The sequence below is a fragment of the Ranitomeya variabilis genome, chromosome 6 (assembly GCF_051348905.1).
Source record: "Ranitomeya variabilis isolate aRanVar5 chromosome 6, aRanVar5.hap1, whole genome shotgun sequence".
Classification (NCBI taxonomy): Eukaryota; Metazoa; Chordata; class Amphibia; order Anura; family Dendrobatidae; genus Ranitomeya; species Ranitomeya variabilis.
Genome location: NC_135237.1, coordinates 317,268,561 through 317,293,032, shown reverse-complemented (window position 1 = coordinate 317,293,032; position 24,472 = coordinate 317,268,561). Strand labels below are relative to the sequence as shown.

The following is a 24,472-nucleotide window of genomic DNA, read 5'->3' as shown; positions in this document are numbered from 1 at the left end:
CGAAAAAGACAAATCAATGCCCATCTTAGCACAAAAAGTCCGCCAAAACCTGGACACAAACTGGGATCCTCTATCAGACACAATATTCTCAGGAATGCCGTGCAAGCGAACCACATTCTGAAAAAATAGAGGAACCAAATCGGAGGAAGAAGGCAACTTAGGCAAGGGCACCAAATGGACCATCTTGGAAAAACGATCACACACCACCCAGATGACCGACATTCTCTGAGAGACTGGAAGATCCGAAATAAAATCCATGGAAATGTGCGTCCAAGGCCTTTTCGGAACAGGCAAAGGCAAAAGCAAACCGCTGGCACGAGAACAGCAAGGCTTAGCCCGAGCACAAATCCCACAAGACTGCACAAAGGAACGCACATCCCGCGACAAGGAAGGCCACCAGAAGGACCTAGCCACCAAATCTCTGGTACCAAAATGTTGTGAATTTGCTTTTTGCTCCCTCTAGTGGTTACTAGTTTTTTGACTCTGGTTTTTCTGTCATTCCTTTTATCCGCACCTGGGTCGTTAGTTAGGGGTGTTGCTATATAAGCTCCCTGGACCTTCAGTTCATGCCTGGCAACGTAGTAATCAGAGCTAGTCTGCTGTGCTCTTGTCTACTGATCCTGGTTCCAGTTATATCAGCTAAGTCTGCCTTTTGCTTTTTGCTATTTGTTTTGGTTTTGTATTTTTGTCCAGCTTGTTGCAAATCTATATCCTGACCTTTGCTGGAAGCTCTAGGGGGCTGGTGTTCTCCCCCCGGACCGTTAGACGGTTCGGGGGTTCTTGAATTTCCAGTGTGGATTTTGATAGGGTTTTTGTTGACCATATAAGTTACCTTTCTTTATTCTGCTATTAGTTAGCGGGCCTCTCTGTGCTAAACCTGGTTCATTTCTGTGTTTGTCATTTCCTCTTACCTCACCGTCATTATTTGTGGGGGGCTTCTATCCAGCTTTGGGGTCCCCTTCTCTGGAGGCAAGAAAGGTCTTTGTTTTCCTCTACTAGGGGTAGCTAGATTCTCCGGCTGGCGCGTGTCATCTAGAATCAACGTAGGAATGATCCCCGGCTACTTCTAGTGTTGGCGTTAGGAGTAGATATATGGTCAACCCAGTTACCACTGCCCTATGAGCTGGATTTTTGTATTCTGCAGACTTCCACGTTCCTCTGAGACCCTCGCCATTGGGGTCATAACAGTTTGCCAGGCCAGTATTAAATGTTTAATGCATTGCAGAAGAGGGATTATAAGAAAGAAGATTCTGAGTTTTTTTTTTTTTTTTTTTTTTTTCTTCTTCCCCTTTACCTCAGAGTGGCTATGCTTGCTGCAGACATGAATGTCCAGACCTTGATTACAAGTGTGGACCAGCTGGCTACTCGTGTGCAGGGCATACAAGACTATGTTATCAGAAATCCTAGGTCAGAACCTAAAATACCGATTCCTGAACTGTTTTCCGGAGACAGGTTTAAGTTTAGGAATTTCGTGAATAATTGTAAATTGTTTTTGTCCCTGAGACCCTGTTCATCAGGAGATTCTGCTCAGCAAGTAAAAATTGTTATTTCGTTCTTACGGGGCGACCCTCAGGATTGGGCTTTTTCGCTGGCGCCAGGAGATCCGGCATTGGCTGATCTTGATGCGTTTTTTCTGGCGCTCGGTTTACTTTATGAGGAACCCAATCTTGAGATTCAGGCAGAAAAGGCCTTGCTGTCTATGTCTCAGGGGCAGGACGAGGCTGAAGTGTATTGCCAAAAATTTCGGAAATGGTCCGTGCTGACACATTGGAACGAGTGTGCACTGGCCGCTAATTTTAGAAATGGCCTTTCTGAAGCCATTAAGAATGTTATGGTGGGTTTTCCCATTCCCACAGGTCTGAATGATACTATGGCACTGGCTATTCAAATTGACCGGCGGTTGCGGGAGCGCAAAACCGCAAATTCCCTCATGGTGTTGTCTGAACAGACACCTAATTCGGTGCAATGTGATAGAAAAACCGCAAATTCCCTCATGGTGTTGTCTGAACAGACACCTGATTTAATGCAATGTGATAGAATCCTGACTAGAAATGAGCGGAAAATTCATAGACGCCGGAATGGCTTGTGCTACTACTGTGGTGATTCTACACATGTTATCTCAGCATGCTCTAAACGTATAGCTAAGGTTGTTAGTCCTGTCACCGTTGGTAATTTGCAACCTAAATTTATTCTGTCTGTAACTTTGATTTGCTCACTGTCATCTTATCCTGTCATGGCGTTTGTAGATTCAGGTGCTGCCCTGAGTCTCATGGATCTCTCATTTGCTAAGCGCTGTGGATTTACTCTTGAACCATTAGAAAATCCTATTCCTCTTAGGGGTATTGATGCTACACCATTGGCAGCAAATAAACTGCAGTATTGGACTCAGGTTACCATGTGCATGACTCCTGAACACCGCGAGGTGATACGTTTCCTGGTTTTACATAAAATGCATGATTTGGTCGTTTTAGGGCTGCCATGGTTACAGACCCATAATCCAGTCCTGGACTGGAAGGCTATGTCAGTCTCAAGTTGGGGCTGTCGTGGTATTCATGAGGATTCCCTGCCTGTGTCTATTGCTTCTTCTACGCCTTCGGAAGTTCCGGAGTATTTGTCTGATTATCAGGATGTCTTCAGTGAGTCTGAGTCCAGTGCACTGCCTCCTCATAGGGACTGTGACTGTGCTATAGATTTGATCCCAGGCAGTAAATTTCCTAAGGGAAGACTGTTTAATCTGTCGGTACCTGAACATACCGCTATGCGTTCATATATCAAGGAGTCTCTGGAAAAAGGACATATTCGTCCGTCTTCTTCCCCTCTTGGTGCGGGATTCTTTTTTGTGGCAAAAAAGGACGGATCTTTGAGACCTTGTATTGATTATCGGCTTTTAAATAAGATCACTGTCAAATTTCAGTATCCTTTACCGCTGTTGTCTGACTTGTTTGCCCGGATTAAGGGTGCCAAGTGGTTCACCAAGATAGACCTTCGTGGTGCGTACAACCTTGTGCGCATTAAGCAAGGTGATGAATGGAAAACCGCATTCAATACGCCCGAAGGTCATTTTGAGTACTTGGTGATGCCTTTTGGGCTCTCCAATGCGCCTTCAGTTTTTCAGTCCTTTATGCATGACATTTTCCGGAAGTATCTGGATAAATTTTTGATTGTTTATCTGGATGATATTTTGGTTTTTTCTGATAATTGGGATTCGCATGTGGAGCAGGTCAGGTTGGTCTTTAAAATTTTGCGTGAAAATTCTTTGTTTGTCAAGGGCTCAAAGTGTCTCTTTGGTGTACAGAAGGTTCCCTTTTTGGGGTTCATTTTTTCCCCTTCTGCTGTGGAGATGGACCCAGTCAAGGTCCGAGCTATTCTTGATTGGACTCAGCCCTCGTCAGTTAAGAGTCTTCAGAAGTTCTTGGGCTTCGCTAACTTCTACCGTCGTTTTATCGCTAATTTTTCTAGCATTGTGAAACCTTTGACGGATATGACCAAAAAGGGCTCCGATGTAGCTAACTGGGCTCCTGCTGCCGTGGAGGCTTTCCAGGAGTTGAAACGCCGGTTTACTTCGGCGCCTGTTTTGTGCCAGCCTGACGTCTCACTTCCCTTTCAGGTTGAGGTGGATGCTTCGGAAATTGGGGCAGGGGCCGTTTTGTCGCAGAGAGGCCCTGGTTGCTCTGTTATGAAACCTTGTGCCTTTTTCTCTAGGAAGTTTTCGCCTGCCGAGCGAAATTATGATGTGGGCAATCGGGAGTTGTTGGCCATGAAATGGGCATTTGAGGAGTGGCGTCATTGGCTCGAGGGTGCTAAGCATCGTGTGGTGGTCTTGACTGATCACAAAAATCTGATGTATCTCGAGTCTGCTAAACGCCTTAATCCGAGACAGGCCCGCTGGTCATTGTTTTTCTCCCGCTTTGATTTTGTTGTCTCGTATTTACCAGGTTCAAAGAATGTGAAGGCCGATGCTCTTTCTAGGAGCTTTGTGCCTGATGCTCCTGGAGTCGCTGATCCTGTTGGTATTCTTAAAGATGGAGTTATCTTGTCAGCCATTTCTCCGGATCTGCGACGTGTGTTGCAGAGATTTCAGGCTGATAGGCCTGAGTCTTGTCCACCTGACAGACTGTTTGTCCCGGATAAGTGGACCAGCAGAGTCATTTCCGAGGTTCATTCCTCGGTGTTGGCAGGTCACCCGGGAATTTTTGGCACCAGAGATCTGGTGGCCAGGTCCTTTTGGTGGCCTTCCTTGTCAAGGGATGTGCGGTCATTTGTGCAGTCCTGTGGGACTTGTGCTCGAGCTAAGCCTTGCTGTTCTCGTGCTAGCGGTTTGCTCTTGCCCTTGCCTGTCCCGAAGAGACCTTGGACACATATCTCCATGGATTTCATTTCTGATCTTCCGCTATCTCAGGGCATGTCCGTTATCTGGGTGATATGTGATCGCTTCTCCAAGATGGTCCATTTGGTTCCTTTGCCTAAGCTGCCTTCCTCTTCCGATCTGGTTCCTGTGTTTTTCCAGAACGTGGTTCGTTTGCACGGCATCCCTGAGAATATTGTGTCAGACAGAGGATCCCAGTTCGTTTCCAGGTTCTGGCGATCCTTTTGTAGTAGGATGGGCATTGATTTGTCGTTTTCGTCTGCTTTCCATCCTCAGACTAATGGACAGACGGAGCGAACCAATCAGACTTTGGAGGCTTATTTGAGGTGTTTTGTCTCTGCTGATCAGGACGATTGGGTGACATTCTTGCCGTTGGCTGAGTTTGCCCTTAATAATCGGGCTAGTTCCGCCACCTTGGTTTCGCCTTTTTTCTGCAACTCTGGTTTCCATCCTCGCTTTTCTTCGGGTCATGTGGAGCCTTCTGACTGTCCTGGGGTGGATTCTGTGGTGGATAGGTTGCAGCAGATCTGGAATCATGTGGTGGACAACTTGAAGTTGTCACAGGAGAAGGCTCAGCGCTTTGCCAACCGCCGCCGCGGTGTGGGTCCCCGACTACGCGTTGGGGATTTGGTGTGGCTTTCTTCCCGCTTTGTTCCTATGAAGGTCTCCTCTCCCAAATTTAAACCTCGTTTTATTGGGCCTTACAAGATATTGGAAATCCTTAATCCTGTATCTTTTCGTCTGGATCTTCCTGTGTCGTTTGCTATTCACAATGTATTTCATAGGTCCTTGTTGCGGCGGTACATTGTGCCTGTAGTTCCTTCTGCTGAGCCTCCTGCTCCGGTGTTGGTTGAGGGCGAGTTGGAGTACGTGGTGGAGAAGATCTTGGATTCTCGCCTCTCCAGGCGGAGGCTTCAGTACCTGGTCAAGTGGAAGGGCTATGGTCAGGAGGATAATTCCTGGGTGGTCGCCTCGGATGTTCATGCGGCCGATTTAGTTCGTGCCTTTCATGCCGCTCATCCTGATCGCCCTGGTGGTCGTGGTGAGGGTTCGGTGACCCCTCACTAAGGGGGGGGTACTGTTGTGAATTTGCTCTTTGCTCCCTCTAGTGGTTACTAGTTTTTTGACTCTGGTTTTTCTGTCATTCCTTTTATCCGCACCTGGGTCGTTAGTTAGGGGTGTTGCTATATAAGCTCCCTGGACCTTCAGTTCATGCCTGGCAACGTAGTAATCAGAGCTAGTCTGCTGTGCTCTTGTCTACTGATCCTGGTTCCAGTTATATCAGCTAAGTCTGCCTTTTGCTTTTTGCTATTTGTTTTGGTTTTGTATTTTTGTCCAGCTTGTTGCAAATCTATATCCTGACCTTTGCTGGAAGCTCTAGGGGGCTGGTGTTCTCCCCCCGGACCGTTAGACGGTTCGGGGGTTCTTGAATTTCCAGTGTGGATTTTGATAGGGTTTTTGTTGACCATATAAGTTACCTTTCTTTATTCTGCTATTAGTTAGCGGGCCTCTCTGTGCTAAACCTGGTTCATTTCTGTGTTTGTCATTTCCTCTTACCTCACCGTCATTATTTGTGGGGGGCTTCTATCCAGCTTTGGGGTCCCCTTCTCTGGAGGCAAGAAAGGTCTTTGTTTTCCTCTACTAGGGGTAGCTAGATTCTCCGGCTGGCGCGTGTCATCTAGAATCAACGTAGGAATGATCCCCGGCTACTTCTAGTGTTGGCGTTAGGAGTAGATATATGGTCAACCCAGTTACCACTGCCCTATGAGCTGGATTTTTGTATTCTGCAGACTTCCACGTTCCTCTGAGACCCTCGCCATTGGGGTCATAACACAAAAATCCCAGGATGACCCGCCAACACCGAAGAATGAACCTCGGAAATAACTCTGCTGGTCCATCTATCCGGGACAAACAGTCTCTCTGGTGGACAACGGTCAGGTTTATCCACCTGAAATTTCTGCAGCACTCGTCGCAAATCTGGGGAAATGGCAGACAAAATCACTCCCTCTCTGAGAATACCAGCCAGCTCAGAAACTCCCGGAGAGTCAGGCACAAAACTCCTAGAAAGTGCATCAGCTTTCACGTTCTTCGAATCAGGCAGGTATGAGACCACAAAGTTGAAACGGGAGAAAAACAACGACCAACGAGCCTGTCTAGGATTCAGGCGCTTGGCAGATTCAAGGTAAATCAGATTTTTGTGATCAGTCAAGACCACCACACGATGTTTAGCTCCCTCGAGCCAATGTCGCCACTCCTCAAATGCCCACTTCATAGCCAACAACTCCCGATTACCAACATCATAATTCCGCTCGGCAGGCGAAAACTTTCTTGAAAAGAAAGCACATGGCTTCATCACAGAGCCATCAGAGCTTCTCTGCGACAAAACAGCCCCTGCTCCAATCTCAGAAGCATCAACCTCGACCTGGAAGGGGAGAGAGACATCTGGCTGACATAAGACTGGAGCTGAAGAAAACCAGTGCTTCAGCTCCCGAAAGGCCTCCACGGCCGCAGGAGACCAATTAGTCACATCAGAACCCTTCTTGGTCAAATCCATCAAAGGTTTAACCACGCTAGAAAAATTAGCGATGAAACGACGGTAAAAATTGGCAAAACCCAAGAACTTCTGAAGACTCTTAACAGACGTGGGCTGAGTCCAGTCATGAATAGCCTGGACCTTGACTGGGTCCATCTCCACAGTAGAAGGAGAAAAAATAAAACCCAAAAAGGAGACCTTCTGGACTCCGAAGAGGCATTTTGAGCCCTTCACAAATAAAGCATTAGCACGCAGGACCTGAAACACCATCCTGACCTGCTTCACATGGGACTCCCAATCATCAGAAAAGACCAAAATGTCATCCAGATAAACAATCATAAATTTATCCAGATATTCTCGGAAGATGTCATGCATGAAGGACTGAAACACAGAAGGAGCATTAGAGAGTCCAAAAGGCATCGCTAAGTACTCAAAATGGCCTTCGGGCATATTAAATGCTGTTTTCCATTCATCTCCCTGCTTAATGCCCACAAGGTTATACGCACCACGGAGATCTATCTTGGTGAACCAACTGGCACCCTTAATCCGAGCAAACAAATCAGACAATAGTGGCAAAGGATACTGAAATTTGACTGTGATTCTATTCAGAAGACGATAATCTATACAAGGTCTCAAAGAACCGTCATTCTTGGCCACAAAAAAAAACCTGCACCAAGAGGGGAAGAGGATGGGCGAATATGTCCCTTCTCCAGAGACTCCTTTATATAACTCCGCATCGATGCATGCTCTGGTATAGACAAATTAAAAAGTCGTCCCTTAGGGAATTTACTACCAGGAATTAAATTTATAGCACAGTCACAATCCCTATGAGGAGGCAGGGCACAGGACCTGGGCTCATCAAATACATCCTGGTAGTCAGACAAAAACTCAGGGACCTCAGAAGGAGTGGAAGAAGCAATAGACACCAACGGAGTATCGCCATGAATTCCCTGACAACCCCAACTTGACACAGACATAGCTTTCCAATCTAAAACTGGATTATGAGCTTGCAGCCATGGCAGACCCAAAACGACAACATCATGCAAATTATGCAGAACAAGAAAGCGAATCACCTCCTGATGTACGGGAGTCATGCACATGGTCATTTGCATCCAATACTGAGGCTTATTCTCAGCCAATGGCGTAGCATCAATTCCCCTCAGAGGAATAGGAAATTCCAAAGGCTCCAGGACAAAACCACAGCGCCTGGCAAACGACAAATCCATCAGATTCAGGGCAGCACCCGAATCCACAAAAGCCATAACCGGGTAGGACGACAAAGAACAAATCAAAGTAACAGACAAAATAAATTTAGGCTGTATAGTACCAATGGTGACAGGTTTAGATTTCTTTTTTAAGCGTTTAGAGCATGCTGAGATAACATGAGTAGAATCACCACAGTAAAAGCACAACCCATTTTGACGTCTATGACTTTGTCGCTCAATTCTGGTCAGAGTTCGGTCACATTGCATAGACTCAGGTCTCTGTTCGGAAAATACCGCCAAAGGATGAGCAGATTTGCGCTCCCGCAAACATCGATCAACCTGAATGGCTAAAGCCATAGAATCACTCAGACTTGCAGGGGTGGGAAACCCTACCATAACATTCTTAACGGCCTCAGAAAGACCTTCTCTGAAATTTGCAGCCAGGGCACACTCATTCCATTGAGTAAGCACCGACCATTTCCGAAATTTTTGACAATACACCTCTGCTTCATCCTGACCCTGAGAGATAGCCAGCAATGCTTTTTCTGCCTGATTCTCAAGATTAGGCTCCTCATAAAGTAGTCCAAGAGCCAGAAAAAATGCATCCACATTAAGCAATGCAGGATCTCCTGGCGCCAGAGAGAAAGCCCAATCTTGAGGGTCGCCGCGCAACAAGGAGATAACAATTTTAACTTGCTGAGCGGAATCACCAGAGGAACGAGGTCTCAGAGATAGAAATAACTTACAATTATTCTCAAAATTTAGAAACCTAGATCTATCTCCAGAAAACAACTCAGGAATGGGTATCTTTGGTTCTGACATAGGGCTATGAATAACAAAATCCTGAATACTTTGCACCCGTGCAGTAAGATGATCCACACTAGAAGTCAGAGTCTGAACATTCATGTCTGCAGCTGAGCTCAAAACCACCCAGAGTTCAAGGGGATGAAAGAAGCTAAACAGACTGCAGCAAAGGAAAAGCGGGAGGAAAAAAAAAAAAAAAAGTACTCCGGTCTTCTTTTTATCCCACTTCTGCGATGCATTAAACACTTTTTGGCCTGCTATACTGTTATGATCCTTAGTGGTTGAGGATCACAAATTACTCCAGCTAAGTAACAAACATAGAACAAGCTCTAGGGAGGTGGCAAACTGGACTGACCGCAAATCTGAACCTATCCAAACACACTAGAAGTAGCCGGTGAACGTGCCTAAAAATCCTAGACGTCTCGAGCCAGCCTGAGGAACTAACTACCCCTAGAGAGAAAGAAAAGACCTCTCTTGCCTCCAGAGAAATAATCCCCAAAGATATAGAAGCCCCCAACAGATAATAACGGTGAGGTAAGAGGAAGGCACATACACAGGGGTGAAAGCAGATTCAGCAAATGAGGCCCACTAATACTAGATAGCAGAAAATAGAAAAGGGAATCTATGCGGTCAGTAAAAAACCCTTACAAAATATCCACTCTGAGGTTTCAAGAACCCCCACACCAACTAACGGTGTAGGGGGAGAAACTCAGTCCCCTAGAGCAACCAGCAAGCGAGGAAATCACATTTTAGCGAGCTGGACTAAAAACATAATGAACACTGATAATCAAAAAATGATCAAACAAAAACTTAGCTTGTCTTGGAGAGACTGGGAGCAAGGTAGACACAAGGAATCTGAAGAGCACTGAATACATTGATAGCAGGCAAGGAACTGAGTCTCCAGGTGAGCTAAATAGGAAACCAACCAAGGATAACGAACCAGCTGATGCAGCCAACCTGCAGAAAGACAACACTACACAGTACCGCTTGTGACCACTAGAGGGAGCCCAAAAATAGAATTCACAACAGTTCCCCATGATTCCAGCCCAAAACATGACTCCTCCACCTCCTTGCTGACGTCGCAGCCTTGTTGTGACATGGTGGCCATCCACCAACCATCCACTACTCCATCCATCTGGACCGTCCAGAGTTGCTCGACACTCATCAGTAAACAAGACTGTTTGACAATTAGTCTTCATGTATGTCTGGGCCCACTGCAACCGTTTCTGCTTGTGAACACTGTTTAGGAGTGGCCGAATAGTAGGTTTATTCACCACAGCAAGCCTTTGAAGGATCCTACACCTTGAGGTTCGAGGGACTCCAGATGCACCAGCAGCTTCAAATAACTGTTTGCTGCTTTGTAATGGTATTTTGGCAGCTGCTCTCTTAATCCAATGAATTTGTCTGCCAGAAAACTTCCTCATTATGCCTTTATTTGCATGAACTCTGTCTGTGCTCTGTTTCAGTCACAAATCTCATCAGAGTATGATGATCACTCCTAAGTTTTCGTGAAATATCTAATTTTTTCATACCTTGTCCAAGGCATTGCACTATTTAATGCTTTTCAGCAGCAGAGAGATCCTTTTTATTTCCCATATTGCTTGAAACCTGTGACCTGCATAATAATGTGGAACATCATTTTTGAGTAGTTTTCCTTTAATTAGAATCACCTGGAAAACTAATTATCACATGTGTTTAAGATTGATTTCAGTGATTCAGTGAGCCCTGAGACACAATCCCATCCATGAGTTTATTTGAAAAACAAAACAATTAAATCTTTAAGACACTTAAATCCAATTTGCATAATTATTTGGAACACAGTGTATATATTTGTATTCAGGTAATGTCATTATGTGATGGATATAGCTGTCATGTTCTTCATACTGTACAGCTTTTGTACCAGTACGATTAGCTGCAGGAACCCGACTGATGTACCCAGCCAGGCTCCCTCTGCACCCAGCCAGGCACCTGCTGCACCCAGCCAGGCTCCTGCTCTACCCAGCCAGGCTCCCGCTGCACCCAGCCAGGCTCCTGCTCTACCCAGCCAGGCTCCCACTGCACCCAGCCAGGCTCCCGCTGCACCCAGCCAGGCTCCCGCTGCACCCAGCCAGACTCCTGCTCTACCCAGCCAGGCTCCTGCTCTACCCAGCCAGGCTCCCGCTGCACCCAGCCAGGCTCCCGCTGCACCCTGCTAGGACCAGTGTTCTTGCCTAGCCTAGCAGTTCAACCCCTCATATGCCGCTGTCAATAGTGACTTTGGCACATGAGGAGTTTCCCAGAAGTACATTTCTCCTTCTGTCAGCCTATTGTCACTCACACAGCTAGATCACGTGGGATGCTGATGGGCTCCTATAGCTACTGGGGGCCTGATGAAGACCTTCAGATCTGTAATACAGTATAGCCAATCAGATCTCAAGCACTGGCAGAATAGTGTAATATACAGCACTACTGAAGTCAAAGAAATAAGACTACCCTCCCAAAAATCATAGGTTTTTTTAAATATTTAATGTGGAAAACACTGTGCTAGAAGATCGTTACGGATTTGGTATTGCAACGTCTGTAACAACATGTAGCATAGCTTTATGTCCTTATTTATCCTGCTCAGTGAACACCTTCAAAAAATAAAATAGATAGTTGTTTAAGTTCATCCATACTACTTGTTAGACTGCTTCATGCTGCCTGTTGTTTGGGCAGCATAAACTGAGCGACAGGTTCACTTTAAGTAACTGTGATATTTCTATCAGAATATCGCATATCTGGATGAGAATAGCCATTATGCAAAGGTTAGTAATTTTGTAATAATATGACTGCTGTGTTTGCCTGTTGCTGTCTTCCTTCTCATTTTCTATATGAAATAGTTTTCCTTATTATGATGTAAAACATTCTAGTAGGAAAGTGCGTTTAGCTTTATGTATGTGGTTATGATTGCATGGAGAAGCGGCTTCCAATGTATCTAGATGCATTCCTTGGTGCCATAGCAGTTATGTGGTTGTTCAAGCACAGCAGACACAACCTGAAAGGAGTGATGAGAGGTAATAAAGTCAGGTGCTGTGCCTGGGAGGTAAATGGCAGCTCATTTCAAAATGGAAATATTGGCCAGGGCTCATCTTTCTCTTCCATGGCATGCTTTTTTTCTATTGGCAGACTTGTTTCCACTAACTTCCAATTGATATGCTAACAAAAAGAAGAATGTTACCAAATAATCATCTGGCCATGTAGTTGTCCTGGAAGAGAAAGATGAGCCCTGGCCAATATTTCCATTTTGAAATGAGCTGCCATTTACCTCCCAGGCACAGCACCTGACTTTATTACCTCTCATCACTCCTTTCAGGTTGTGTCTGCTGTGCTTGAACAACCACATAACTGCTATGGCACCAAGGAATGCATCTAGATACATTGGAAGCCGCTTCTCCATGCAATCATAACCACATACATAAAGCTAAACGCACTTTCCTACTAGAATGTTTTACATCATAATAAGGAAAACTATTTCATATAGAAAATGAGAAGGAAGACAGCAACAGGCAAACACAGCTGTCATATTATTACAAAATTACTAACCTTTGCATAATGGCTATTCTCATCCAGATATGTGATATTCTGATAGAAATATCACAGTTACTTAAAGTGAACCTGTCGCTCAGTTTATGCTGCCCAAACCACAGGCAGCATGAAGCAGTCTAACAAGTAGTATAGATGAACTTAAACAACTATTTATTTTATTTTTTGAAGGTGTTCACTGAGCAGGATAAATAAGGACATAAAGCTATGCTACATGTCGTTAAAGACGTTGCAATACCAAATCCGTAACGATCTTCTAGCAGAGTGTTTTCCACATTAAATATTTTAAAAACCCTATGATTTTTGTGAGGGTAGTCTTATTTCTTTCACTTCAGTAGTGCTGTATATTACACTATTCTGCCAGTACTTGAGATCTGATTGGCTATACTGTATTACAGATCTGAAGGTCTTCATCAGGCCCCCAGTAGCTATAGGAGCCAATCAGCATCCCACGTGATCTAGCTGTGTGAGTGACAATAGGCTGACAAGAAGCAATGTAACTTCTGTGAAACTCCTCATGTGCTAAAGTCACTATTGACAGCGGCATATGAGGGGTTGAACCGCTAGGCTAGGCAAGAACACTGGTCCTAGCAGGGTGCAGCGGGAGCCTGGCTGGGTGCAGCGGGAGCCTGGCTGGGTAGAGCAGGAGCCTGGCTGGGTGCAGCAGTCGGGTTCCTGCAGCTAATTGTACTGGTACAAAAGCTGTACAGTGTGAACAACATGACAGCTATATCCATCACATAATGACTGCAATCATTAACGTCCCCGGCGCCTGCACTGTAAGTTCCCATCATGTGATGGGAGTAGAAGGGCAGCGCAAACTGCGCATGCCCGAAAAAAAAATTACAGCGCAGGCGCCGGGGACGTTAATGACTGCAGTGGAGGCAGTGCACGGAGGGGCTGAGGGATGGCTGGGAGGCGTTTGTGTCCAGGGGGAAAAGATGTGCCCCACGGACAGAATACAGGTATGAGGGACAAATTATAAAAACGAATATTTCAGCGTTGGAAGGGTCCCCAAATAAAAGAGCCACCTTGACAGAATGCAGCATTAGAGCCCAGATGGCTTTGTAAAATGTGGCTTCTGTTCACACGGGACGCATTACGGTTAGCACTGGGCAGCCCGCCAACTGGCAATTATTAATAGGCTGTGATCCAGATGCTGTGCATACTCTGTGTGAACACTGCTGCAGATTATTTATTTGCACTGGTGTGCGAAGCGGCCAATCCCTGATTGTAGGCTGGCTCTCATTTGGTATTACCGCACCTGTGCTGTCGCCATCGTTACTTGGGCCTGCTGCACCATGGCAGTGCATTTGATTTGAGGCCTAGACAGGTAAGTGGTTTTTTGGTGTTCACTCTCGTCTAACAGCCTGAACTTTGCACCTGTAAATACAACCGAAACGTTTGTGTGATGTGGAATATGGGAGCATTTGGGGCCCCACTTTAACTTTTGCCCAGGGACCCACTTTCTCTAAAACCGGCCGTGGCCACATACATGCCAGTCACACACTAGACACATACATGTTAATCACTCACTAAACACATGCTAATCATGCAGTAGACTCATACCAGATACATGCCAGACATACAATAGATGCATGCCACATACTGTGCATGCCATTCATACACTGGACACACTAACACTGCACGCATCACTAGTTACAAGCCTCCTAAACACTTATCAGGAATCACATTGTTATACTTACCAGCTTTCTTCTTCAGGTGAGACTCAGGCAGGGTCTATTATCTGATAGCGCTCCTCCTCTTAGCCTTGCCCACTTCTCGCTTAACCCATGCCTCATCAAAGCACCGAGCCCCAGCACTCATACCATGGCTAAAGCAGATTACACAAATCCTTTATTCTTTTGTACCACCCAGCCTCATTTTCTGGGTAAGATGGCTGACAAAGGAACAACTTTAACACTAAAACTGTAGATTTAAGGGAAAACTGGCCACAGCCAGCTTCGTGCACAAAGCCTTAACCCATTAAGGATCAGGTGATTTTCTTTTTTGTGCTTTCGTTTTTTCCTCCCCTTCTTCCAGAAGCTATGATTTTTTCTTCCATTGAGATAGTCGCACTCTCATTCTTGCTGCCCGTGATTGGCAGGTTTCCTTTCAATAGTTGTCAGTAAAATGCTTGTTCCTAATGCGTTCTTTATTGACACGCATGCGCAGGGCAGCCAAGTGTACATGCGATCTGAACGGAGAGCGGGGAGCAAGCAGCTGACAGGCACCATTGCCCAAACCTTGGTCCCATGGCATGTACTGAACAATCATACGGCGAACATTTCATACATATTGGATGGGTTTAGCTAACATTAGTCTATTAATGACTATGGCCACCTTTAATATTATGACTTGTGGTTTTAGTGCTCTACTTCTTCTTTGGACTTGTCAGCTATGTTTACAAGCCTCTTAGGCGCATGAAATGTGCATATTTTTCTCATCTGCTTTTATTTATGATGGCATTCTGGTATTAGGCAACTAATCTATATGATAACCTTTTTTTTTTAATTAAGACATCCTCCTTTCAAAATGAAAGTGACATGTACTCATCTCCCGCACCGCTGTTAGGTTTTACCAAAGCTCAAGTACCATTGGTCTGCCACGTGAGCCCAGCAGCCAATCAGTGGCCGCTACTGGGCTGCTGCACTCTCACTTTACTCAGACCAGTGAAATGAGTGAGAGTTACATGCATAACCAGCCACTACCCTTTTTATTGAGGAACATTCCTTGAAGACCATTTTTCCAGCTATTTAGGTCATTTCAAAAAGGTTTCACTATACATAACAGACGATTTTCACCCAAAACTTGGCTAAATTGGCAATATAACTAGAAGAAAGGCAGCCATATTGGTTGTCACTTTCACATTTGTTTCCCATAATCTGATGTTACAACTGTTAGGCCGCGTTCACACGTTCAGTATTTGGTGAGTATTTTACCTCAGTTTCTGTAAGCCAAAACCAGGAGTGGAACAATCAGAGGAAAAGTATAATAGAAACACGTCACCACTTCTGTATTTATCACCCACTCCTGGTTTTGGTTTACAAATACTGAGGTAAAAAACTGACCAAATACTGAACGTGTGCACATAGCCCACACTGCATGCTGACAAAATGACAGTTTACCACCATTTTCTGAAGAGCTCAAAGGTGACAACTTGTATGGCTGCACTTCCCTTTGTCAAAAATGGGACAAAAAGAAGAATCTAAGAAATAAAAAAAGCCAATAGCTTTCTAAGTAGAACAAATTGACTGAAGTTTTGTTATTGTTCTTACTAATAATGGATTCTTGTACATTTTAAAGCAATTTTTCCATAATATTAATGCAGTGCGATGAGTGATTTATTGTATTATTCATTAATGTATCGGTTACCATGACCGATAATACTCCAACAGTGTAATGCCAGCGCCCCTCTGTGTGTTATGGCTGACAATCAGTCCCCATTGTGGCCAGTGATGTGCACGGTATAGAGATTTACACGCTGTCTGTATATGCAGAAATAATATTTCACTTTGTCTCTTTCAGCTTGTTTCTCATTGTTCTTGTGATATCGGACATTATGTCTCTGGTAAGTCCCAGTTAGATATTCTGCGCCAGTAAAGCCAGAAGGCAATATTTCATTTGACAATATTCAGAACATTAGTGCATGGAGGCATTTGTGTTTGTTTTGTAGAATTGGACGAGCGCAAGTAGAAACTCTCTCAATAAATTCTTCTAATCAGTCTCGGTCCATAAATACTGTGTTGCAAGAACAAAGGTCCAGGAGGGCATTTCAATTGTATTTTGTTTTCATTATGTTGAAGGAAATATTTTCGAGCATAATTTGGACTGATTCTCAATCTGCATGTATCTTATCAAGTGGAATAGCAGCTTTAAAAGGAGAATCAATATTTTTACATTGCTTTTGCAAACAAAACAAGGTCTTAGTGAAGGAATATTTGCAATGAAGGTGCACACATTCTTATATTAGTATTACCAGAGTAATTAGTCATTTCTGTGTTATTATTATTATACATTTTTATAGCACCATTTATTCCATGGCGCTTTACATGTGAACAGGGCAAATATAGACAAGTACAATACACATGAGTAAAACAAGGCACACACAAGTACAGGAGGAGAGAGGACCCTGCCCGCGAGGGCTCACAGTCTACAGGGGCTGGGTGAGGATACACTAGGAGAGGGTAGAGCTGGTCATGCGGCGGTTCAGCAGACAGAAGATAGCTGCAGGTTGTAGGCTTGTCGGAAGAGGTGGGTCTTCAGGTTCCTTTTGAAGGTTTCCATGGTAGGCGAGAGCCTGATGTGTTGGGGTAGAGAGTTCCAGAGTATGGGGGAAGCATGGGAGAAGTCTTGGATGCGATTGTGGGAAGAAGAGATAAGAGGGGAGTAGAGAAGGAGATCTTGAGAGGATCGGAGGTTGCGTGGAGGTAAGTACCGGGAGACCATGTCACAGATGTATGGAGGAGACAGGTTGTGGATGGCTTTGTAGGTCATAGTTAGTGTTTTGAACTGTAGCCTCTGGGCAATAGGATGTTCTATACTTATATAATTATCTACATTAAAGGGAAACTGTCTAAGGCTGCAAGAATCTGACATTGACTAACCATTGTAACGGGAATGTTTTACTCTGGTGTACTTTGAATGATCTGTCCGAAGTATGTTTTTGGCGGCTTCTTGCCAACCCGCTCCCTTAGGCTGTCAATGTGAGTAAATGTATACGCATAGGTAAAGACATGTCAGCCATAGGGATCGGGGCAGGGAGAAGCTGCTTTGGACCATCCTCAGTCGACTTTTCAAAGTTTTTTTTCTCTGAAATGTCACATACCTGGCTACAGTTGTGCAGCCAGACTCTGGCTCGTGGTTCTGGCAGCATGATTCAGATGATAGGTTACCTTTAAGTATTTCTCTACCTCTAAATTTTCTAGTAAGAATTTATAAGACCTGATCAATGCAAGACAAGCGTTGGTCAAGTCGGTCTCTGTAATACATTGTAGTTCTGTACTAGATCATTTAAAAGGGTTATCCTTTTTAGTTAATGTTTGTTCTTGAGCACAGATTTATATAAAAACAAAACATATTCACCATACCCAGGTCCACCAGTGAGTCTCCACTGCTGGTCCCATGTTTTGGCATTGGCTTAGGCGCTGACAACACATTGACCGCATGGAAGCCAATTGGTGAGCGGGACTTTGCTGAGCTCACTGATTGGCTGCTGTGCTGTTGATGTGATGTCAGTTCAGCACTGTAGCCAATGCCAGACATGAGGAGCATTAGCGGAAACTCAGCGGTGGACCCAAGGAAGGTGAGAATGGCCTGGTTTGTTTGCTTATACCAAACAGCACTTAGGGGCAAAATATAAGTGAAAAGGGACAACCACAGGCTGTGCTGCATTGCAGATTGTGATTTTCATTATATACTGCAGTTCTCATGTGTTTTTAATGCATAGTACAAGTGATCAAACAATCATAGATCATGTTCCCCATTGGGACAAAAAATTAAGTGTAAAAATAAATTTGCCGAAATAAAAAAAAAATTGAAATCAACACCTTTTTCCCAGTTAAAAATAAATTTTAAAAAATTAAGCAAAAAATGAATATTGTCACATCGGTAATTCCAATTATCAAATTATAAAGTTATTTAACCAATATGGTAAATGACATTAAGAAAAAAAAGTGAAACACCAAAGTTGTTTTTTAGTCTTCATATCTTTTCCATAAATTCAATAAAAAGGTATCAAAATGTTTTATGTTCCACGCCGTTTCTGAAATGAAATGGTTACTCATCAGGGAATGGCGCTGCTGTCACTCACCCTGCTCCTATCACCACCACCCCCTGATGACATCCCATTTCAGTGAAAAAGCTGCAGGGAGGCAGTGAAAGAAACAGCAGGGCAGCGCTGCGGTCTCTTCTCTACGTTTATCATTACGGGATTGATTCCAGACATCAGCAGAGGCCGGTAGTAATAGGAGATGTGGTAAGTGACCGCAGCGCGCTCCATGATGTTCCAGTGGGGGTGATAGAGGTTGCCGAGAATAGGCTGCATGGCCATCCTCCTGTGACATTCTGTTTGAGATTCTCATGAACCAGAATATCACAGGAACTAAAGTAAAAACAAAACAGGTATAGGGATTAGCAGCATATAGAGGATAGGGAATTTTCAAATCAAATAACAAAAGTGGTTATGGCTTAAAAATGGATATTTGTTCAGGACATTCTATGTATCGGACAGCCCCTTAAAGGGGCAAAAGAGTATCATGGAGAAAGTAAGCATTGAAGATGTGTGGTTTTACATTTCATGATTTTTCTGTAATCTTGAAGAAGGTCCCCTGCTTCTTAGAATCCAGGCACACTAAGGCATTTCTGTGCACTCACCTTATTGGACGTAGCACCAGCTTTTCTGGGCCATTGCAACTTTAGATCTGTTTTGCATTGAAAACACATTGGATCTGTTTAGTTATGAAAAAAAAGGAAATTTCCTAAATATCAAAAAACTTTGATTGGAACACCCAGCCCCCCCCCCCCCCCAAATTATAGTATTTGAAAGACAGCACCCCTCAAAGTATTCAAAATGGTAGGTAGCTTGTTAACCTTGCAGATTCTTCACGGGAATTAACGCTAAGTGACTAGAATGAAATGGAAAAAAAAACTAAGATTTTTTTCAAGTAAATTGATGTTAACATCCTAAGAGGCCAGCATATCTAGCAGACCCCAGTGCCATTATTTGACTATAGGTTGTCATGACAGCTATAAGGACCACAAAATTGCGATCACAGGGTACAGATGGGGTTATGGGAGAAGCCTGTTAATCATGTAGATGCTGCTGTCACTGTTGTCAGGCATCTGGCGAGTTGAATGGCAATGAGTGGTGCTAATGCCGAAGGTAGCGGATGTAGCAAGATGTCTGCTGTAGTATACAGCTAGCACCCAATGCAGGGGGAACGCTATTCTCTTATTTCTCAGGTCAGTAGAAAGACTTATTGGTGGTTAGGGTTTTAAATAAGTTGTCAGTTCAAAAAAGAAATAACTTTACATGTGTTACTAATAGAAATACATAAAAATGTATTCATATACTTGTATTAGGGAAATTGTCCCCATCTTGTGATATCAGCAGACAAAGAAGAGGGTTGGTTGGCTTAGATACTGACATGTACCAGCCAGCCCCCTTCACACGCAGCACTGATGATGTGCAGAAACAGGAAACGATCTCCAAGTCAGCAGATGCGAAGATCGGGACATCTTTGTAAATACAATTAATATCGTAACTTTTATGTATTTACAGTAAGAACTTATCTAAAAAAAAAATTATATATATATATATATATATATATATATATATATATATATATATATATCTATATATCTATATATATATATATATATATATATATATATATCTTGGCAACTCCTTAGTTCCACAGAGACATCTTAATGATGACACATACCTGAACAATTATTAACAGGATGTTCGGTAAACTATCAATATATTGATTTCTTTATGTGCCACAAATATTTAAAAACATATAATGGTTGCTACATTTCTATTCCAATCTGAGATTGGGTTAGCATCAGTATAACCGTAATCTACAGAGAACACATTTAAGAATAATTACTTATCTTTGAGAGTTTTATGACTTTATAATTGATAGAGCCAGGAAAGCCTGTGTACTGTGGATAATTTTCCAGCTTTGGAGTATGGTAATTTAGAGCTTAGTGTTCATTTAAACCATTTAAATGCATTTCCCTGTGGCATACTTTAGGGATTTGTTACATTATCATCACTGAGGTTTTTTCAGTCTGGAAGGAAAAACAGTATAAACTACCTGACAAATATCTGAGGGCAAGAAACTACAAAATTATATATAAATCGTGTGTGTGTGTATATATATATATATATATATATATATATATATATATATATATATATATATATATATATATATATATACACACACCTTCTCATTTAAAGATTTTTCTGTATTTACTTGACTATGAAAATTGTACATTCACTCTGAAGGCATCAAAACTATGAATTAACACATGTGGAATTATATACTTAACAAAAAAGTGTGAAACAACTGAAAATATGTCTTATATTCTAGGTTCTTCAAAGTAGCCACCTTTTGCTTTGATGACTGCTTTGCACACTCTTGGCATTCTCTTGATGAGCTTCAAGAGGTAGTCACCGGGAATGGTTTTCACTTCAACGGTGTGCCCTGTCAGGTTTAATAAGTGGGATTTCTTGCCTTAGAAATGGGGTTGGGACCATCAGTTGTGTTGAGCAGACGTTTGGTGGATACACAGCTGATAGTCCTACTGAATAGACTGTTAGATGCTTTTTTCTTGCCATAATACAAATTCTAAGTAAGGAAAAACGAGTGGCCATCATTACTTTAAGAAATGAAGGTCAGTATGTCCAAAAAATTGGGAAAACTTTGAAAGTGTCCCCAAGTGCAGTTGCAAAAACCATCAAGCGCTACAAAGAAACTGGCTCACATGAGGACCGCCCCAGGAAAGGAAGACCAAGAGTCACCTCTACTTCTGAGGATAAGTTTATCCGAGTCACCAGCCTCAGAAATTGCAGATTAACAGCAGCTCAGATTAGAGACCATGTCAATGCCACACAGAGTTCTAGCAGCAGACACATCTCTACAACAACTGTTAAGAGGAGACTTTGTGCAGCAGGCCTTCATGGTAAAATAGCTGCTAGGAAACCACTGCTAAGGACAGGCAACAAGCAGAAGAGACTTGTTTGGGCTAAAGAACACAAGGAATGGACATTAGACCAGTGCAAATCTGTGCTTTGGTCTGATGTGTCCAAATTTGAGATCTTTGGTTCCAACCACCGTGTCTTTGTGCGACGCAGAAAAGGTGAACGGATGGACTCTACATGCCTGGTTCCCACCGTGAAGCATGGAGGAGGAGGTGTGATGCTGTGGGGGTGCTTTGCTGGTGACACTGTCTGTCTATGAAGTGCACATATTACATCACCCAGCTTTGCACACAGACTTTCCTCTGCTCCTAGCATTCTCATGGTATGCATTTCAGCTAACCCCAGCTTGCCCTGTGTTATTTATGACCTTGTTTACTCAGGCTTGATTGTATGCATCTGGTCCACCCTTAATTCTCTGACCAGGATGAGCAGAGACCACTCCTCTCTGCTTCACACCTGAACGCACTTAGTTGTACATATATTGCTTAGCTAAAGTCTGCATGACTTTAGTCTGCAGTGTGATTCCTAGAAGTGTGTTCTAAAAGTGTGAAGATAACAGTAGAATTAAAACCTGAATTGAACCTGAAGGGAACTGAAGGTAACTGGCCAGTCACTGTAAACAATGTTTCTGTTTATTTTCACTCTCACCCCTATAATCCTTCACTTTATGCTACCTCCCCTAATCCCTACACCAAGTAAGGAACTGTTTATCTCTGCTTCAATTCTCCCCATCCATCTCACCTCCTCCTCAGAACTGTTCCTTAACATACAATCCTCTGTCTCCAAGCACAGACAGCCCCCTCATGCCCTCTCCTGCTCCCACCTGCTAACACTTTCTCTGCTCCTTCTCACTGCTGGTGATATCTCTCCAAATCCTGGTCCTCCTCACCACATTCCCACAGTCATTTCTACCTCCCATCCACGCTCTATCACAAATTTCTGTAACCTCTCTAACCTTATACCCATTCGCCCAGCCCCCACTTCCCCAGTCCCACTAACAGGAGCTCTGTGGAATGCTCTCTCTGTCTGCAACAAGCTTTCCTACATCCATGATCTCTTTGTTACTACCAAACTTTCCTTCCTCGCCATCACCGAAACCTGGCTCACCCCTTCCGACACAGCCTCCCCTGCTGCACTCTCTTACGAAGGCTTCCACCTTTCTCACACATCCCCGCTGCAGCAGCAAACATGGCGGAGGAGTTGGTTTTCTCCTGTCAGATAACTGCTCCTTCACCCCAATCCCACTCCACCCTCTGTTACCCTCCCTTCCTTTGAGGTGCACTCTGTGCGCATCTACTCCCCCTCCAACCTCCAACTGGCTGTCATTTACCGCCCCCCAGGGCCAGCCACCACCTTCTTTGACCACTTCACCACCTGGCTACTTCATTTCCTTTCCGCGGACATCCCCACTATCATCATGGGCGACTTCAACATCCCCATTGACACTTCCCTCTCAGCTGCCACTAAACTTCTATCTCTCACTTCCTCCTTCAGCCTCACTCAATGGTCTTCTGCAGCCACTCACAAAGATGGTCACACACTGGACCTCATCTTCACCCTCCTCTGCTCCCTATCTAACCTCTCTAACTCATCTCTTCCTCTCTCTGACCACAACCTTCTCACATTCTCTTCCCTCTCCACTACATGTCTACAATCCCCACCCCACAAACTTTCACACCCTCGCAGAAATCTTAAACATCTTGACCTACATTCATTCTCTGAATCCCTCCTGCTTCTCACAGACATTATTTCTTTACACAATGCGGATGACGCTGCCGCTCTATATAACACCACAATAGCTGTAGCTCTGGAATCTGCTGCCCCACTTACACATACCAAAGCTCGCAAAATCAACAGACAGCCCTGGCACACCAGCCTGACCAAAGAACTGAGGTGAGCTTCCAGGGCTGCTGAGCGCAGATGGAAAAGATCCCACTCCAACGAGCACTTCATCGCATTCAAACAGTCCCTCACTACTTTCAAGACCACACTCGCCACAGCTAAACAAACCTACTTCTCATCTCTCATATCCTCCCTGTCTCACAACCCTAAACAGTTATTCAACACCTTCAATTCTCTCCTCCGTCCCCCAGCACCTCCTCCCTCCCCACTTATCTCAGCTGAAGACTTTGCCTCATTTTTCAAGCAGAAGATTGATAACATCAGAGACAGTTTTGGTCAACAACCCCCAGAGCCCTTCCTCCCGACTTCCCAGCCCTCCACCTTCAAATCCAACTTCTCCACCATTACAGAAGATCAACTCTCTACTCTACTCTCAAGATCGCATCTCACCACCTGTGCACTTGACCCGCTCCCATCCCACTTCATCCCAAACGTCACCAAAGTCTTCATCCCAACCCTAACCCTTCTCTTCAACCTATCACTAACAACTAGTGTTTTCCCCTCAAGCTTTAAACATGCCTCAATCATACCTATCCTCAAAAAGCCTTCTCTTGACCCATCCTCTGTATCTAGCTATCGCCCTATATCACTTCTCCCTTATGCCTCCAAACTACTGGAACAACACGTCTACCTTGAACTGTCCTCCCATCTCTCTTCTTGCTCCCTCTTTGACCACTTACAATCTGGCTTCCGGTCACACCATTCCACTGAAACTGCCCTAACTAAGGTCACCAATGACCTCTTAACCGCCAAGAGCAAGCGACACTGCTCTGTCCTCCTCCTCCTCGACCTGTCGGCTGCCTTTGACACAGTGGACCATTCCCTATTATTACAGACCCTCTCATCCCTTGGCATCACAGACTTGGCCCTATCCTGGATCTCATCATACCTAACAGACCGGACATTCAGCGTCTCCCACTCACACACCACCTCCTCACCTCGCCCCCTTTCTGTCGGAGTCCCACAAGGTTCAGTCCTTGGGCCCCTGCTCTTCTCCATTTACACCTTTGGCCTGGGACAGCTCATAGAATCTCATGGCTTCCAGTATCACCTCTATGCTGATGACACACAGATCTACATCTCTGGACCAGATATCACCTCCCTACTAACCAGAATCCCTCAATGTTTGTCCACTATTTCATCCTTCTTCTCCGCTAGATTTCTGAAACTTAACATGGACAAAACAGAATTCATCATCTTTCCCCCATCTCACGCGACCCTCCCAACGAACCTATCCATTACGGTGCATGGCTGCCCACTCTCACTAGTCCCACAAGCTCGCTGCCTCGGTGTAATCCTTGATGCTGATCTCTCCTTCAAACCACATATCCAAGCTCTTTCCACTTCCTGCCGACTTCAACTCAAAAATATTTCACAAATCCGTACAT

At 44.2% G+C, this 24,472-nt stretch overlaps 1 protein-coding gene across 1 annotated transcript in view; it reads left to right on the top strand.

Annotated features, from left to right (window-relative positions):
- Nucleotides 1-24,472, top strand: part of PIGN (phosphatidylinositol glycan anchor biosynthesis class N) — a 477,253-nt gene that overhangs the window by 428,945 nt on the left and 23,836 nt on the right. Inside the window, exon 27 of the mRNA XM_077269733.1 lies at nt 15,998-16,040. Coding sequence (XP_077125848.1) covers nt 15,998-16,040 — 43 coding nt within the window. The remainder of the gene's footprint in view (nt 1-15,997; nt 16,041-24,472) is intronic.